Source organism: Rhizophagus irregularis, chromosome 11 (genome assembly GCF_026210795.1).
Source record: "Rhizophagus irregularis chromosome 11, complete sequence".
Lineage (NCBI taxonomy): Eukaryota > Fungi > Glomeromycota > Glomeromycetes > Glomerales > Glomeraceae > Rhizophagus > Rhizophagus irregularis.
The window spans coordinates 1,658,544-1,677,067 of NC_089439.1; the positions used below are offsets into that span (position 1 = coordinate 1,658,544).

Here is an 18,524-nt window from a genome sequence, read left to right on the forward strand (position 1 = left end):
TTTGATATGTATAAGAAACAAAAAATATTTCGAAAACATTTTTTAGTCAAACGGATTCCCAGTCGAAGTAAAGCTAATAAATATCTGCCGTGTCTGTGGCCTATGCGTACATAGGAAACTACCGTGCAAACGATGGAAAATATTTACCCATCGATTTATAGGCCAAATGGATTACATGAATAACGTAAATAAATCTACATTACGGACACATGATATTCTAAACCCAGAGCCAAGTCTCTTGTGCGTGAACTTTGTCTTTTACTTATTTGAAGGTCTATGGAATGAACACAGAAGAAATGTATAAAAAACTTCAGTCTACAAAATGAGCTCGGGGAAGGAATCTATGTAAATACAATAAATACTCTAACTAACTAAGTAAATAATTGTAGCTTCACTGATGAAGTCTACCATCGGTATCTACCTTCGGTATGTTCCTAGAACGTCCTTGTTTTTGCTCACATTTTTTAACTATTCAAAAAACACTCTCTATTACTGTAGATGATTGGTAAGACAAATGTTCGACGCCGTAGCTGGTGAGAAGCACCAGAAGGGCATTTCATCCGGAGTTGTATATACCAGAAATTTTTCAGAGTGTCGCATGTTAATTACCACGCCTGAAGTTATATGATGCCATGAGCAATATAACGTGAACGACTAGAGAAGAATTTGAATGGACAGCAGGGAAGAATAACGTAAACGACTGCGAAGAATATAACGGGCACATGTCTATTACTGCGCCTGAAGTCATATGATACTCTGAACAATTGTACAGAGTGTCACATGTTCGCTACTACGCCTCGAGTTATTGATTAGAATAGACGTACATTAAGCAGTATCTATGTTTATTGCGTACATATATACGAGAAGGTTTATCTTGAATTTCGTGTTTGAAGATGCATATCCACGTGAAATGTAGTTTTCAGTCGCCCTCATGAAATGTATTACAAATCGTAATACAAATAATTCTAATTTATTGTCCTAATGTCAAAAATGCAGGAACTATATTGACAACACTTGTAGCATGGACGCTTGTAGCTTAGCGGACGTTTATTACAAAGATCAACTGAAGGCATAATCATTATATAGCGTTTTGTCTGTTAAAATTTGATAAAATCCTCTTTAATTGAAGTTCTTGTGTGTTACTTTATTAAGTACACTAACATGTTTGCTATTTTAGGTAAAACTCATATAAGGAAGATGCGCATAATATTTTGTTCGTCAATGGGGGTAATAACGTAGAAATGATTGTTATCGATAACCAATTAATGGGTACATTCTTTCCCAGAGGGTCACCAGTTCTATGAGCGAATTATGCACCCCTCACTAAAAATACAGTGGTGAGCATAATTTTTCCTTCGGGTTCCACTGGAAAAAGAAAGAGGGGCTTGGCGTGGCCTTTCGAAGAAATAGCCTGAGCGTGGGCTTCGCCCAGCCAAGGGCTCTCTGACTGATCACCACCGTACATTAGAACTGCCTAATATGGCCATTTCCCACATTCATCATCCTAAATAATTTTGTTCTCGAGTAGTGGACTGCGCCCCTGTATAAATTCCCCACTTCGCTCGAAATTCATACACACTTCTGTCAAGAGTTCCTCCGGAATAGCGCCTTTCAGGGATTTTTTTGCATACAATTAGTGTGCTCCTAATTATGGAGGGCTCTCTGATTAATCACTATCGTATGTTACTTCTTGCTATCATGGAAACGTAGTTGGTATCAGACTGTAGAAATTTCACGGGAACTCTTATTACACAAATTAGTTAGTATTCCGATAGGAATAGTTCTATATAATAGGAGGTATTAACCAAGGGATTATAGTAGAGGTCCATCATTACGTGTACGAAAGAAACAATGATCACTTTTTAGTAGACAAAAACGAGGAGCATAGTGAGTTATTGCAAGTTTTTAATGGATAACAAGACACCCGTACATTGCAGGTAATTGGAGAGCTAGCTACGAGGAATACTTCCCATGAGTTCTATGTTATCCTTCTAACTTTACACCACCTCGCATATTATACTTCCATTGTTTACCCACTGCCCCTGCTGGTTATTTTTCATGATATACATGATCATCGCACTAAACTATTCACAAGATATACCATATGCGTTTCGTATACGATATCCGCTCCGTTATGAGTCGGAAATAAATCACGTAACTTTGATCGTGATAACTGTTTCCTTGTTTGGGGGGATAAATTAGTTACCATTTTCCTGGTTTTATTTTCTCTGTTAACTTTCTAGTATTTGGGAAGTGTATCTCCTAGATAACTTCGAACAGAATCGAACACTGAGAACACGTTCTAGTATAACTACTTCTCTATACAGAAGTTACTCATTTTTGAGTACTTCAGTAATTCTTAGTGGTATTCAATGTAGAAGTTGAAGAATTAGATACGACTATCCCACAAATTGAGAAACAAAATGTCTGATCATTCCAGCGATACTCTGAACTCGGACTCGACTCTTGCCGCTTAACAATTAGGAGAATAACTCCTAAGACATCTAACTAAATAGACCTTCGATGTTATGATCTAGATTCCATCTACCCTCCGGGTAGGCAAGACGTTCATGTAGACGTTCATATAGACAATTAATAGACAAGATGTCCATTTGGGATGCATGAAAAAATCTTCAGTGTAACGAAATCTTTAGTGTATCGATGATATAAACAGTTGAATGTTCTTTAAAGTTTTTCGGCTCTTAACAATTTGCTCCAGAAACAGTTTAAGGGATACTGGATAATTTGGGTTAACTCGGTTTTCGCCCTATTACAAACACCCCTTATTTATTTTACGATCATGCACTTTCTAAACAACCCCTGGGCTTTACCCACGAAGTAAAATATACTATGAACGCAATCGAGCTTATCGACTTCGTAATAATTCCACGCCCCCTGTTCTATTACGTGGTCGATATCTGGAATACGTTCTCACATCCCATGAACTCATTCCCTTACATTCTTCTCTGCAGTTGATTCCTATTTGTCAATTCTGTGAAGAAATTGCTAAATCATTCTCCTGTCTCTTTACCTTTGTCCAGCATTACTTATGGTACATTTGCCGTAGCCATGGGATATATCCAGTAGATACATATCACGTGTGTAATTTTTTTTGTAACGATGATGCTACGGTTTTTATAAATGTTATATCCCAATTAGTAAATAGATAGTCTATGCTTTACTACGCCACACACTAGTATTAGACTGCGCTGGCATGAAACTGTCATTCTCTGTAGCACTTCTATGTCACCAGCGTTATTAAGATATTAGTAAATGCATATACGTGCCTTAGTTTGGATGACCCGAAGTCGTTGAAGTCACGTGATTTTTGATGGAATGTAAATCCTCGACCAGAGAATGTTAAAGACCCATGGTCTGTAGATTCTTCCGAGTGGTTATGAAATTCATCAAAGGCTACCAAAATACAAGTAATTGGTACATAACATGGATAGGTTCTAATGAGATTAAGTATGCTACATGCACTGCATGCATACTTCTCGTATATGAATCATGATGTTAACTTTAGACAGAGTATGGGCTTGGCTACATAGGGATTTATACTTCGTAATTTGTTATTCTCATACGGTATCCGAAAGAAATACAGTGCTCAGAATGAACTTATGGAAGAACAATTCATTGATAGCGCATTATGCATAGAATCTGAGTTAGGCGTCTCATACCCGGGTTCGTCATCCTCGATATCTATTTCCACTAGTTTACGGCGTACTTTTGTATTATAATCGGTTACAAAGCAACTAGGACAAAGGGCTCCATAGGAGCGACACTCGAAGCATGAAGCATTAGCATGCTTATTCTGACCTTTGAGTTTCCATGATGCTAATTCCCCCCTGATGATTTTTGTATATTCTCTGCCAATGTGGTCAATTAATTCCTCGTCTATATCATCGTCTATATCATCGTCTATATTATCATCTCGGTCATAAGTTAACGGTTTCCGAGTACTTAAGTTGGGTATGATAGTTTCTTTGCAAATGTTATTCGATGTACTGTCTAATCGGTGAAACTCTTCTATTATTACATTGTCTGTGTCTAAAAACTTTTCATAGCTTGGATCGTACACGCTCGATGCGTGAAAGTGTTCATTGGCTTGTTCGCATATGTATTCATTTTCGTATTCTTTATTTCTCGATACTGTGGTAGTCCGGTCATCTAAATCACTCGAATGCAATTCTTGGGGAACAATAGACTGGCTGATGTTATCGGTAGAAGAATCAGTTTTTAAGGAAACGATGACCGAACCAATGCTATCTGTAGCAGAATCGTTTCCTTGGGAAATAAACGTGTCTTGTTCAACAGTTTCAGTAATCGATGGATCTCGTTCTTCATGCGACCCCTCATCGTGTCCCACAGATAGATTGTCTTGGATCTCACTATTCGTGAAACTTGTAGTGTCTTGCTCAGCAATCTCAATAGTCGCTGAGTCTTGGATTCCTTGAAACCCTTCATCGTATTCCACAGAGGAGCAACTATTAATGGCTTGGTTCGGATTACTCGTGAAATTTACAGTGTTTCGTTCATTCTCAGTAATCGGTGGGTCTCGGTTTCCTGCTAATTTCTCGTTGTGTTCCACAGAGAAATAGTGAATAATTGATTGTATCTGATTATTCGTGAAGCTTGCAATTAAGTTCGCACTGTACGTAGTAACATGTTTAATTTTGTCTATCCCTATTTTCTCGAACAACTTGTAAATCTTAATAGCTCTCTGCGTTTTTTTACAGAGATTCCCTCGTTTGATTTTGGGATGTTGGCTAGCAATGAAATCGTATATTCTCCCTTTGGCTGTTTTTTCCCCAACTCTCTCGTCAGTAACAAATCTTTTTACGTTGTTGATAAATGCGCTAGCATAGTAGTACCAGCACAGAATCTCTTTTCGGTTGGCCTCCATGGCAGAAATTTCTGCACTAGTGGCTTTGCGATATAACTTGGCCAAATGTTGCAATGTAACGGTATCATGAACAGATTTTTGGCATACCGTATTTGGTACAGTCTCCGTGCTATTTTCCTCATTGACAGGTGGACAACAGTTACCTTCTTGTTGGCCAATAGAGGAAGAAATCTCTTGTATAAACTCTCTTTCTCTGTCCGAGAGGGGAGTCTGTTCGTTGCTTCTGTTATTTAGTACACTCTGCTGTTTTACATAAGAGACAGCCGCACTTTTATCGTTGATAGTCTTGTGAATTTCTTGTAACGTATTGGTATGAGACTTTTCTGTTTTTTTCTCTGTTTTATTCACTACTGGTAAATCTTTTACGCTAGAAGTCCCTAATCCGTGCTCGTGTGCTGCCTCGACGTTATTGCAGCTCGATGTTACCGATTTCAGCGCACCAGTTTCCGCAACGACATAGCTAGGGTCTGTTGTTTTATGGTTGTTTTGTGAAAGAAATAGTCTGTCGGAAGCAGAGTGGCAATCGAGACAAGTTTTGTTACTTTCGAGACAATCACGATGGATATAGTGCCCACATAGTAGTCCTACGAATTCCTTTCTTAGTGGAAATGTAAATATGTTTTCGTTACAACGTTTACATTGAAGCAGTTCTGGTGTATCGTTTCTGTCTGCGAGCGATTCCTGATCAGTTACAGTGAGGATATTCTTTGCAAGCAGCACAGCATATTTCGTGCAAAACCCCCCTTCCATCGTAATAAAAATTATTATACGTTATTCTTTATTTATTCAAATGCGTAGAAACGGCACATGTAATAACGAAAGATAAGGACTAGTTATTGTTAAACTTCTGTACGGATTATACGCTACTTTGTTCATGCACCAGATGAATTAGTAACTAGCAGACAGAAACGTTCGTTATTCGAAGAATCCTTCCCTGACGAGTTGTTATTACTTTGTATCTCCTTGCAGGTTATTGTAAATTTCGTCACTACATGAGCGCAAAAATAAAATAAGCGAAACTAGCTTCAACAACGTGCTTTGTTTCTTGCTCTGTACTGACTGATAACAGGAGTGGTAACACTGCATAAGGTGCACATATGGATATATAGTGTCCCCCACGGATGTATGCTTAGACAAACTTCTTAAAATGTTCATTTAACCATATTATTACATGTCCACAAGTATCACGTTATGTATATTAACTCTGCATATACAGTGGTGAGCATAATTTTTCCTTCGGGTTCCACACTAGTCTTTAGACCTTCCTTCGGAAGTGAACCTAGGTTCCTACCTGAAAGGTACTACGTAGAACCTCCTATGTAATGAGCGCACCCGTTCCACTGGTTGAGCGGCAAGACGATCATGGAAAAAGAAAGAGGGGCTTGGCGTAGCCTTTCGAAGAAATAGCGCATTCCATGCAAAATACGCACCCTTCGGGTGGTTTTACTAGGCTATGCCTACGAAGTAAAAAACCCACTTCGAAGAAAGTCCTACGGACTAAAAAACTGTATAATATGGCCATTTTTCTACATTCGTCATTCCAGTGGAACCCCCGAAGGGAGAATAATTTTGCTCTTCGAGCAGTCTACGACTGATCACCACCGTATTGTCAGACTTAACTACATTGATTCCTTAGAATGGATTATGCAACAGGTGAAGTGGGCCTTCAAAAATCACGTGACTTAAGAGACGTCCAAATTTTGTCTAGTTTTATCGCTTACACATTTTTTGTTTCTCCTTTCCACTGGAATCCGAAGGAAAAATAATGCCCACTACTGTACGTGGATTACGAATATAAACGTCTGGATCCATTTACTCTAATAGAGATATAAACCTGTTATCAACAACATACAGCTATCGTGGGTTTTGTAATTTCGGCTAATATCCCGGAAAACAACACACAGATATTTGTTGCCTGATGAGATTCTTGTAAAGGGGATACGAGAGTAATGTATGAGACTGAACGAACCCATCATTACCGAAATCGCAGCAAACGTTACTAACGATTATGCATTACACTGATGATAATGTAATTATCGTTATAAACATAATAGTGATTTTGTATTTTCATCGAACGTGTTCGCTAAAGTCACGTGATTTGGACGACTTCTGGTCGTTGAAATTTCTGACATATACGGTGGTGATCAGTCGTAGACTGCTCGAAGAGCAAAATTATTTAGGCGGAGCTCAGTTACTCGAATAACGAATGTGTGAAAATGGCCATATTAGACAGTATTTTATACGTTTTTTAGTAAACCACCCGAAGGGTGCGTATTTTACCTCTTTCTTTTTCCAGTGGAACCCGAAGGAAAAAATATGCTCACCACTGTACTTACAACGAGGTGCTACTATCAAGAAAATTGTAACATGTATTACTTCATTATCAAAAAATAACATTTGTCCCTAAGTCAAGGTTTAGTTGCGAAATACGTAGCTTATGACACTAGGCTGATTCCAATCGTTACCAGAAAAGTAACGCCCGTGTCTAAGTTATAATCCATAGTTGTCGTTGTAAAAATACACTAACATGTGGCGAACAATAGTTGATATTTTTTATTCATTGCACAATCTACTTCGTACCCTCTGGGTAGACCGCATTCGTCTACTGTACCACACAAGCGCAAAACTCTTACTATGCCTTGTTGCATCATTTAACGGACAAGTTACTATTGATGCTAGTTTTTCTTTAACAGCATAACTCTCTATGCGCTAATAATTCCAATGTAACGCATATTGTTAACTGTAAACCAGTTCATCTTAATAACAAGTAACGACTCAATTGATTAATGTGGTCAACGAATCGTTACCATGTGCATTCAGTCGTAGATTACCTGAAGGGGCATATTTATTCTTTGTTAACGTTGACACAGTCTGGTACCATGTATAGGACGAAAAACAGTAGTCTGATTCAGAGAATAGTTCTAGCATTGCACTGCGTATTTGGCATCTATGGATTTCATTTGTAACAATAAAATAGGCCAGTCGCTCCTGTTGCCCACAGTTCAGTCGGAGACTACCCCTGTATGAATTTCTCACTTCGCTCAAAATTCATACAGAATTGTTTCTTGCATACAAATTAATACGCAAATACTTACTGTAGATGGTTAATAGACAAATTGTGTACAAAATAATCTCCATGATTTTCTGAGGAACGAAGAAAATAATGGAGGGGCACATGAATAATGTTACGCTACTGTCAGTGAGCAAGGAACACGTGTATTCCATGAAATATCCGTAGATGTCGTTACAGGAGTATTTGGACTCGAAGGACAGGTATTTACTTTATCGTTACCACGAAAATATATGGACGGTAATACCCTATGAACCTAGGTTCCTAGAACCTCCTCTGTTAACAGCGCACCCTTTGGGTGGTTCTACTGGTTGAGCGGCGAGACTGTCATTGTATACCCTGAGAAATATATGCGGACAATGTTATCAACAGCCAAGCATCATCCTTACAAAAATATACTTATCATCACAGAGATTCGTGAAGCGAATTCCTTTGGGATTCCATGTAATTTGTTACAAAAATATACCGGCAATAAAAATAAAAAGGCCATCGATACAACAAATGTAACACACGTGTCTGCCTTACAACAAATATGACACTGAAGTAGATATAATTCGGGTTTGTAACAAAATATACAAGATATGGTAACGATTGTCGAAGCAATAGTATATTAAATTGGTAACGATTAATAAAGTCATCGTATAACAGTTGTTCATATAACAACATGGACACTAATCGTTACAACAAATTACTTCATGGCTACAAAAAATACAGACTTGTAAAAACTATGTACTCATTATTAGAATAAATTATGTGAGCATCGCTTTCTACTCCACGGTAGAAACGCCGATTGGTATGAAGAAGAATCTTCCGATGAAACTATACGGACCCGAGCTAAAAACTCTATGCAGGGGATAAAAAAGGTATTAACACAGTTTCAAATGATAGTATGACCCTGTATACTACGAGTAAAAACCTCGTTTCACTCTTGAACATGGTGCACCCGGAGATCTAAACCTCAGTACTGTCGACAACAATCGTACAAATCTCTAGTGACAACGTTTTATACCGCATCCCCAGTAATGTGTTTCATAAAGAGACTGCTCAAAGATTATACTTTCTATGGTAGTGCATGTATTATTGAAGTGCGAAAACAATCAATAACGAGTCGTTACACCTGGTAATAATTGTCGCATAATATCGGTAACGATGGCTGCAAATTTTTACAATGGTGCATAATTTGGCAACGCTGTCTGCTTCTGTTTCTCCATCTACATTAATCCCCCAGAGGGTCTCTCCAGTTCTATGAGCTGAGCATCATGCCTTAGGCTCTGCCTACTACGTATATTCCATCTACCTGAGCGTGGGCTTCGCCCAGCCAAGGGCTCTTGCCGCTCAACCACGCAAAGGTATTAGGAGAATGTGTTCCTAATGTAGAACTGGATTGACCCTCCGGGAAGAGATGTACATTAATTTGTTATCGATAACAATCATTTATACGTTATGATATTAGACCCATTGCGAAACAATATCATGAGCGTTGGCTAGTCCCAGTCAACTCTTGCCCTATGAACCTAGGTTCCTACCCTTCAATAATGTATGATATTTGTAAAAAATGAATGCAGAGCGTGGTTGAGCGGCAAAACGGTCATTCAATTACGTAGATGATTAATAGACAAACGTATACAAAAAATCTCCACTTCCTTCGGAAGGACCTATGGGCTGTTTTTTTGAGGAACGAGGAGGCCTCTGGCCCATTCCAGTCCATTTATGGACCTTCCGAAGGAAGTGAAATTAGTCTTTAGACTGAGCGTGGGCTTTGCCCAGCCAAGGGCTCTTGTCGCTCAACCAGTAGAACCACCCAAAGGGTGCGCTGTTAACAGAGGAGGTCCTAGGAACCTACGTTCATAGCGGAAGTGGAGGGAAATTACAGAACGGACTGAACTGTAAAATTTTCAGCGACCAGAAGTCGTCCAAGTTACGTGATTTCTGAGACGGCCCGTCCCGGAAAATATAGAACGGACTGAACTGTAAAAATTTCATGACCAGAAGTCGTCCAAGTCATATGAATTTGCACATGACATCTACCGGAAATCCGGGGGATGTCACATGTAATGATGTTCATGTGACACTCTATGCATTTGTTCAGAGTATCACATGACGTTCTGTTGATGACGTGTCAATGTACATCAATTTCCTTTCTGTAGTCAATGTTTATTATCTTTCACGACCACTCCTTTCAGGTAGGATCCTAGGTTTCTACATGAGCACCTTGCCCTACCACGGGTACGAAGTAGAACTGGGATAACCCTCCGGGAAAGAATGTACCCATTAATCGGTTATCGATAACAATCATTTTTACGTTATGATAATAGGAACACATTCCTAAGAGCTTAGAGCTGGTTGAGTGGCATTAGGAGCCATTTCCTATGACTGATCCTATCACGTGACCCACTATATTCTACTCTGCTGTTGTTCACTAATATACTGTTCTGTAGCCTATTCCGTCGTATAGCGCTGTCCATTCTTTTCCTCATTCCGAAGCAGACAGATATGTAATTGATAGTAGACAAGTAAAAAAACAGTGTAGTAATCGAAATGCTTATTAGTATTAACGTAGTCACTAAGAACCATCACGTATCTATTGTCCACTAATCTACTCCGCAGTGGATTATATATGTGATCTCCTATGATGTCCACTTACATTCTTCACCAGTCGATATCTCCATCAATTTCGCAGTCGATGTCCATGGGATACGCAAGATATTTTTCTACTTCGTAACTTCGTCTACAATTGTACACCAGTGTGTTAATCATTGCGGCAAAATGGGACGAAATCTGTCTTTATAACGCATACATATTTTACGGATAATAAAACGACAATGGCTTTCCCCTATAATTACCGTTTTATTGTCAAACAGTTGGGATTTTTAGAGATTACACGACGAATGACAACGATAAACTCACGAGACAATCAGAAAATGGACGAAACGAGCATTTGGAAACCAATTATACAACACGACTCTCGGCAAACAGTAATATACGGTGGTGAGCAAAATTTATTCTCTCGAAGGGAGGTTCCACTGGAAAGGCGAAGCCTAAAAAAATATGCTTACCACTGTACATGGAGAATATAGTGGAGTATTGGTAATTACTTATGCTTATTGATGTACTTACCGATTTTTTGTAACGGAGTATACTGAGATAGGTTTCGAAGTCGATCCCTCTTGTTTGTCAACGCCATTATATTGGAATTGTTTGTATATTAGTTTTTAGTTAATGTAGTATTCGAATTGTTCGACCCCCAAGTGATGAATAGAAAACAACAGCTCGAATCATATGTTTTTGTTTCCAATGGATTATCGTTACCATAAGTAATGGATGGTATAACCTCATAACATAATATCGTTACCACCATTATCACGGTATTCTAGCTCACTTCACATATGCGTCATTCCCAGGATGTATGGCGTTCTAGCGTATGCATATTACAAATGCGTAACAAGAAAATAAGATGTAGCCCAGGCAGAGCCTACTAAGTAGTGCGAGAGACAATAAATGTTAAATCATTCGATGATCGCCCAAAAGCACATGAATTTTTTAACTGCCATTGAATAATGAACATGATGCGAACCTCGCACAGTTTCGTTTTACTCCTTTGTTTCGGTTAATAAAGATATTATCAGTTTCCTGAACAAAGTACGGCAACGAGCAGTGCTCCCTGTTTTACTGACGGATTCTAGACTTGCGGATAATTAGACTACAAAAATAAAGTCGATAGAAAACAGTAGAGGTGAGATTCTGTCTCTGTCAATGATATAGGACCCTCCGATATCGATTTCACATGAATGCAGTTGTCCACTAATAATCTGTTCTGCGATTACGCCCATGTTATTCCTTGAGCACACCCTGTGGAAGGTTTTAGTAAAACTGAACGGAGTCCACTGGTTCAGCGGCAAACAGTATATCACATGGCTCGATTGACTACAGGATATAAAATTAGTTGATCACCATGGCATAACAGTGTAGATAAGAGATTACAATATGCGTTGAGATGCCTGCAGTCATTCATGTTATTCATTTTGCTGTCCACTAATAATCAATTCCGCAGTAAACTACTATTATCCACTCATATTCTGCAACGCAGTCGCCCACGCCGTTGTCCACTCAGGACAGGTATATGTAGACAAGTATATGTGGATAAGTACGGTGGTGATCAGTCGGAGACTGCTCGAAGAGCAAAATTATTTGGAATGACGAATGTGTGAAAATGGCCATATTAGGCAGTTATTTATACGTTTATTACGTATTTTTCCTCTTTCTTTTTCCAGTGGAACTGGGCTCTGCCCAAAAAAATATGCTCACCACTGTATATGTGGACGGATACTCTCCGGGTATTCTGCTTCACAATGTGTTTTAATGTAACAGCAGCTATATTTTTTGTAATTCTTTTTTGGGTCAACCAAAATTTACACGCTTGCAGAAATATAGTCATCGTTGCCACCTCTTTAAGGGATGCGAAGCATTAGAATTATATAACGGCATTATCAATTAATATGTGCTATTGTAGAAAAAATACCCGAATGGCAGTAAAATGACGTAGGTGAATGCGGGAGTGATTATTAGTTAACTTCGCAGTAGATGACCGTTACCATACTATCATTATTCACACAATTTTTTTGGCCTGAAGATTTTTTTGTAGACATTTGTCTATTATTCCCTACGTAATTGATAATGTACAGTGGTGAGCAAGATTATTTAGGCGGAGCCCATTTACACTGGAATGACGAATGTTGGAAAATGGCCACATTAGACAGTTTTTTAGTCCGTAGGACCTTCTTCGAAGTGCATTTTTTACTTCGTAGGCATAGCCTAGTAAAACCACCCAAAGGGTGCGTATTTTGCACTCCATTATTTTCACTTCCTTCGGAAGGTCCATAAATGGACTGGAATGGGCTATTTCTTCGAAAGGCCACGTCAAGCCCCCTCGTTCCTCGAAAAATCAGCCCATGGGTCCTTCCGAAGGAAGTGGAGATTTTTTTGCCTACATTGGCCTATTTATTCATCTACGTAATTGATAATGTATGAGAATTGTAAAAAACGAATACAGAGCGTGGTTGACCGTCTTGCCCTAGTCTTTAGACATTCCGAAGGAAGTGAACGTAGGTTCCTACCTAAAAGGTACGAAGTAGAACCTCCTCTGTAAACAGCGTGGTTGAGCGGCAAGAGTAGAGCCACGTCAGTTCATAGTGTGGAACCTCCCGTGGGGAGAAAAAATATGCTCACCACTGTAGGGCCCTCAGGTATCAATATTACGTATATGCTAGTTGATCCACATTATTTTCCCGGTTGTCCACTCATAATCATTTTCGCAGCTGTCTACCCATCCTTCGGGTGCTTCGTACCCTCTGGGTAGAACTTCATATTCAAAGGTCTTACGAAATACCTGGAGAGTATTGCGAAGCAATGTGTTCCTAATGTAGAAACCCATTTCGTACCTTTTAGGCAGGGTAACGATGTCAACACAATAAACGTATATACTGTTTTTGTTACAGTAGTACATAAATGACTTTGGTAACAATGTTTAGTTCAATGAGGTATACGGTGGTGAGCAAAATTATTTGGAATGGCAAATGTAGGAAAATGGTCATATTAGACAGTTTTTTAGTCCGTAGGACCTTCTTCGAAGTGCGTTTTTTACGTATTTTACCTCTTTCTTTTTCCAGTGGAACTGGGCTCTGCCCAAAAAATTATGCTCACCACTGTATATTGGTTGGTAACCATGAATACATATACCATTAGTTATCATTTGTAGGCAGAGAAGCTTCTAAGCATTTATTTTGGTAACTATGTGAACATATCGATAACCGCATTCACATTATTCGTTACACATAGTGTTTATTTTGTTACGTGCATATATTTGTTGGTAATGATGTAGCTATGTTAGAATAACCCCTTGGTAACTATATCATATCCTGCATTGTACTCCCCGAAGGGAAGTAGCTGACATAACATGGGTAAATCGTGTAAACAGCATGAAGATAACGTAGGCAACATGGAGGAGATTGCCAGCATGACACAGAGAGGAAAGCAGGACAATATAACATGACATGATGAGTTGATATCGTTACGAAAATAAGCGAAAGGTGTGTTCAACCTAATTTTTGTAACGATAGGCAATAGGGTCGGGTCGACTATGGACACGTGAAATAAATAATATGTGGAAAATTTCCCGGTCAAAATTACAGTCATGTGATAATGTTCTGTTAATAAAATTAGGAACACATTACAAAGTAATGCCATGAGCGTGGGCTTTGCCCATTCCTACTCTTGCCACTCAACCATTAGGACGCTTCTCATGCGAGTTTCTTCGGAATAGCGCCTTCAGGGAATATCTTCTAATGCCTTTGACTAATGAGACTGAAGTGGTCTTTGGAAAATGAATGTACCGCTGACAGTCATTTGTTCACAATACCACAGTGTCACTATTTCTTGTGTAAGGTACGAAACATATGCCATTTGTCAAATTATTACAATATATGACGTGCGCTGTATCCTTATGCCTCGGCTCAATATTTTGTTTTCATTGGTGTTTCGGTCATGTCGATAATTGTTATTATCTTATACGTATTTCAGTGCTGCCAATTTATATAATGGGCTACTGTTATTTTTTTGACTTACTACATTCATTGTTATGTATACGTATAGCAATAGTTTTCGGTATTATGAAATCGCCTACTCATGCTATAATAAATCCGAGAGCAAAATGTATTAATTCAAATTTAGTCAGGGACTGTCTAAGGATACAACACTGTGAATATTTTTAGAAAACCACATCAGCATAACTAACCGGATAAATCGCTCATGAAAGATTAACGTAGGAAATTCTGAAACACTCAAAAAAATGATGGTGCATTTATCGCATACATATTCAAGTATGTGATTGTATTCAAAACTAATTACAAAAAAATAACAATGCAGTCTTTCCCGCACTCAACACAAAAATTCCTAGAAATAGCTAACTAAGAACCTGTTTATTGCAATAACGAATGAAATTCTGCGGTATTAAACTTTTCAGCAGGCGCCTTTGCCAAAAGGATGCATAACTAAGTCAATACTTCACTGTAAGTGACCGGTATAACAACCATACAAGATATACCCATCTACCCTGAACGGTTATGCTGTCTTGAGTTCCCCAAGTCCGATGTGACAAGTCCCATCTTTGAGCCTATGAACCTAGGTTCCTACCTGAAAGGTACGAAGTAGAACCTCCTCTAGAAACACATTACGAAGTATACCCTCTAGGTATTTCCTAAGACTATTGCGTGGTTGAGCAGTAAGACTTATTACTGTGGTCTTTACTGTATAAGATTATTAGGAAATGTATTCAAAAAAAATCTTTAGTCCATTAGGACCTTCGAAGAAGTGATTTTTCGAGGAACGAGGAAAATTATGAAGGACAAAACATCTATGACAAGAACCATCAAAATATACGGGAGGAACTATTTCAGAGACATGCTGCGCAGCTTGAACTCATGCTAAGGAATTTTCTTTGTTTACTTTCGTTATATTTTTTGTTATTACGAAAAACTAACATCGTATAACGTACAATCTTATTAACAAAAAAAAATTATAGTAATGACACATTAACATCAAATAACAGTAGCCAAATAACAGTGGATAACATTAACAATTTATGCGAATTATGATATTAGGTACTACGCTTTTGTTTACAAGACAGTACTGCGCCTTTATTTATAAGACATTTACTGCGCCTCCACGCACGTGTAGTCATGTTACTCTCTACACAAAGAGTAGAGTATCACGTGAAAAATGAATGGCACGGGCCGATAATTATGTTCCATTGATAACTAACCATCATTTTTATTACTAGGCGAATGGGCGCATATGCTGTCAACACCAAAAAATAAGTAAAATACCTTCGCTATTCATGTATGAGGCGAGAATGCCTACTTGTAAATTATGCATTTACGCCTGTAAAGTCTCTCAAGAGCACATGACATAGGACCCCTTGGGTATCGATGTCATGAGTAGAAACTAAAGGCACATGAGTTACAAGAAAACATAAATTCAAAATGTTCGGAAGACCCCTCGGGATGTGTCTCAGAATTGTATTTGATTGAACGAAATTCTGTTTCCGTTTTGTACAAATACTGTATTTCACTACAAAGACTAATAAATGTTATAATGACAGCGCATTCTGCACTATTTTTGATCACTAGTTCCACAGATGCAATAACAACAAAAAATGGAATAGACGAGATCAAAGAAGTTACGTAATTGTTTTCATGAAACATTTTTGTTTACAATCTCCACTTCGTTGAAGGTCCATTCAAACTAAGCAGTTAAATCCATCTGGAAGAAATGGCTTGGAACAAAAAATGCTTATTAAATTTATGGGCGAAGCTCGGGTTATGTCTAAGATTATATTGGCATCCACACAGAGATAGGTATGCATACGAAATCGCAAGTAGAACCCACAAAGGTTTATTTATTCGTAGTTAACAATCGAATCAGAATAAAGGATAGCGATGTATATTAGACCGTAAGGGATGAAAATTCTGCTTCCCTTTAATATGAACAAGGTGTCATCATAGATTGTCCAATTCGATCCTAAACGTCCATTTTCCTTATTATTTTCGTAGAGTACACTTTTTGTCAAAATAAACCCCGTGCGTTATAGTACTCTATAGCAGTCATTGACATCGTGTAATATCGTACGAAGGTAACCACAGTGTCTTCTATGAAATTAGCATTAGAGAAGTTGTGTTTGATACACATCTCTTGCTGTCGTTGATTTAAAGTACACGTTTTGCTGCCCACTCGATAACTCTAATTGGCGCACATTATTTTCTTCCCCATTTAATGGGTTTATGGTAAGCATTTTTTATATGTTCTCGAATTCACATAACGAGGTCAAGGGCATTGGTATCATAGTATAACTTAAGTAACGCATTGAAATTCTCGTTAAAGGCAAACGAGAAAACTGTGTAGTGGATGTCAACAACAGACAATAACATACTTGCTCAGCAATGTAGATAAGATCAGTTGGAGACTGGATTACGCCCAGCATAATAATAGCTCTTGTCAACAATAAAGAGGAGTAGGAATCGATTTGTATATGAGGACAGCGGTATAAACATAGAAAAGCAGAAATAGCTAGTATCTAAGAGTCTTACCAAGGATATAGAAATTAAATAGGATCATATTGTTCTTATAACAAATGTTGGGTACTTTCCAACAGGTTAGATGTAGTCAGTAACCCGCACTGCAAATTACTGTTCATACCCTGCCTTGTGTCTGTGATTCACTTTGACTAATTATCTCCTTCATAAGATTGCAAATATATAACGAAATATGAACCTTCCTTTTTTACGGTTAAATGAAAAACAAGTCTAGCTGAACCGGCGACAACTAATAAGGAACACTCCAAAGCAAGAAATCATGTGATCCGAATTTATTGAACCACAAATTGTACGAACTTGGGCGACCCGAAGTCGTCGAAATTATGTGATCACAGTATAGTGTTTAGCATGTTACAATAATTGCGGAGATATTAAAGTTTTACTAACGTTACTCTGGTGTAATGCAACGTAATAAAAAAGTCTATTTCCACAAACGCTAATAAGGTGAACTACGGAACAGAATTACGTAATAACTTAATTAATGCGTAGAGAGGGTTTCTCAAATACTACTCGAAGACTTCACCCATATTAATGGATCATACATTGAGCTACTGTAGGACAAATGATTTGATCATCCTTATGTTTATGTATGAGTATACGAATTAAGATAATATATTACGGAGAAGTATGTTACAAAGTGTATACCTTCTTATTTATGGAGTTGACCGAAGCTCTTTGTAATCAAGTTACCAGAAGCGCACCATGATAATATGCCGACCACTATGAGCAAACACAATACGAGATCATCTTGACACATGGTTTTCTGTTGTTTCGCATAATTATTAGTTTTTCTTCCCGGTCTTTCTACCAAATTTTCAGAAGGTGAACTTTGACGGCTTTTATATCAGCAATACCTTTTTCGGACCTGCTCCATACTGACACAGCCTTCATTATAGTTATTTACGACAAAAATGGTAAACAGCCTGTAAGTAACAAAAGCGGAACGAATGATGACGAAAACAAATATAAACTGTTTTTTTATACACTGTCTCACAGGAATTCCTGTCTTACCGAGTCATCACCTTCGAGGGATGCCACTACTAATTTTGTCACCAAAATGCGGAGAGCAGTGTATCAAAATATAATGAATTTAGGTTTATGGAATTACATGCTGATTTGTTAACTGGATAATTCAATACGGTATACAGCAATTGTGGTAACATTTTTAGTTACAAAATATAACTAACATTCGTCATATCGTTAGTAACGGTGCTACACTGTTTCGATGATGGTGTTCCTACGAGGTTTATGTCTTTGGTAACGATGGTAGCAAGTCACATATGGCTAGTATAAGTTATTCTTGTAGTTAAGTCTTTGCGAATCTTGAAAAGATACAGTTCGGTCGGTTCGCAATTTCCACCCAGAAATCACGTAACTATGACGACTTCTGGTCGTTGAAAAT

At 38.2% G+C, this 18,524-nt stretch overlaps 1 protein-coding gene across 1 annotated transcript; it reads right to left on the bottom strand.

The window, feature by feature from the left end:
- Nucleotides 1-3,607: 3,607 nt before the first annotated feature.
- OCT59_002897 (uncharacterized protein) lies at nt 3,608-5,656 on the bottom strand (the record flags this gene model as incomplete). Its single annotated transcript, XM_025311298.1, has 1 exon — nt 3,608-5,656. One exon carries the CDS (start codon nt 5,654-5,656, stop codon nt 3,608-3,610), a length of 2,049 nt encoding a protein of 682 aa, XP_025173081.1.
- Between the last annotated feature and the right edge of the window lie 12,868 nt (nt 5,657-18,524).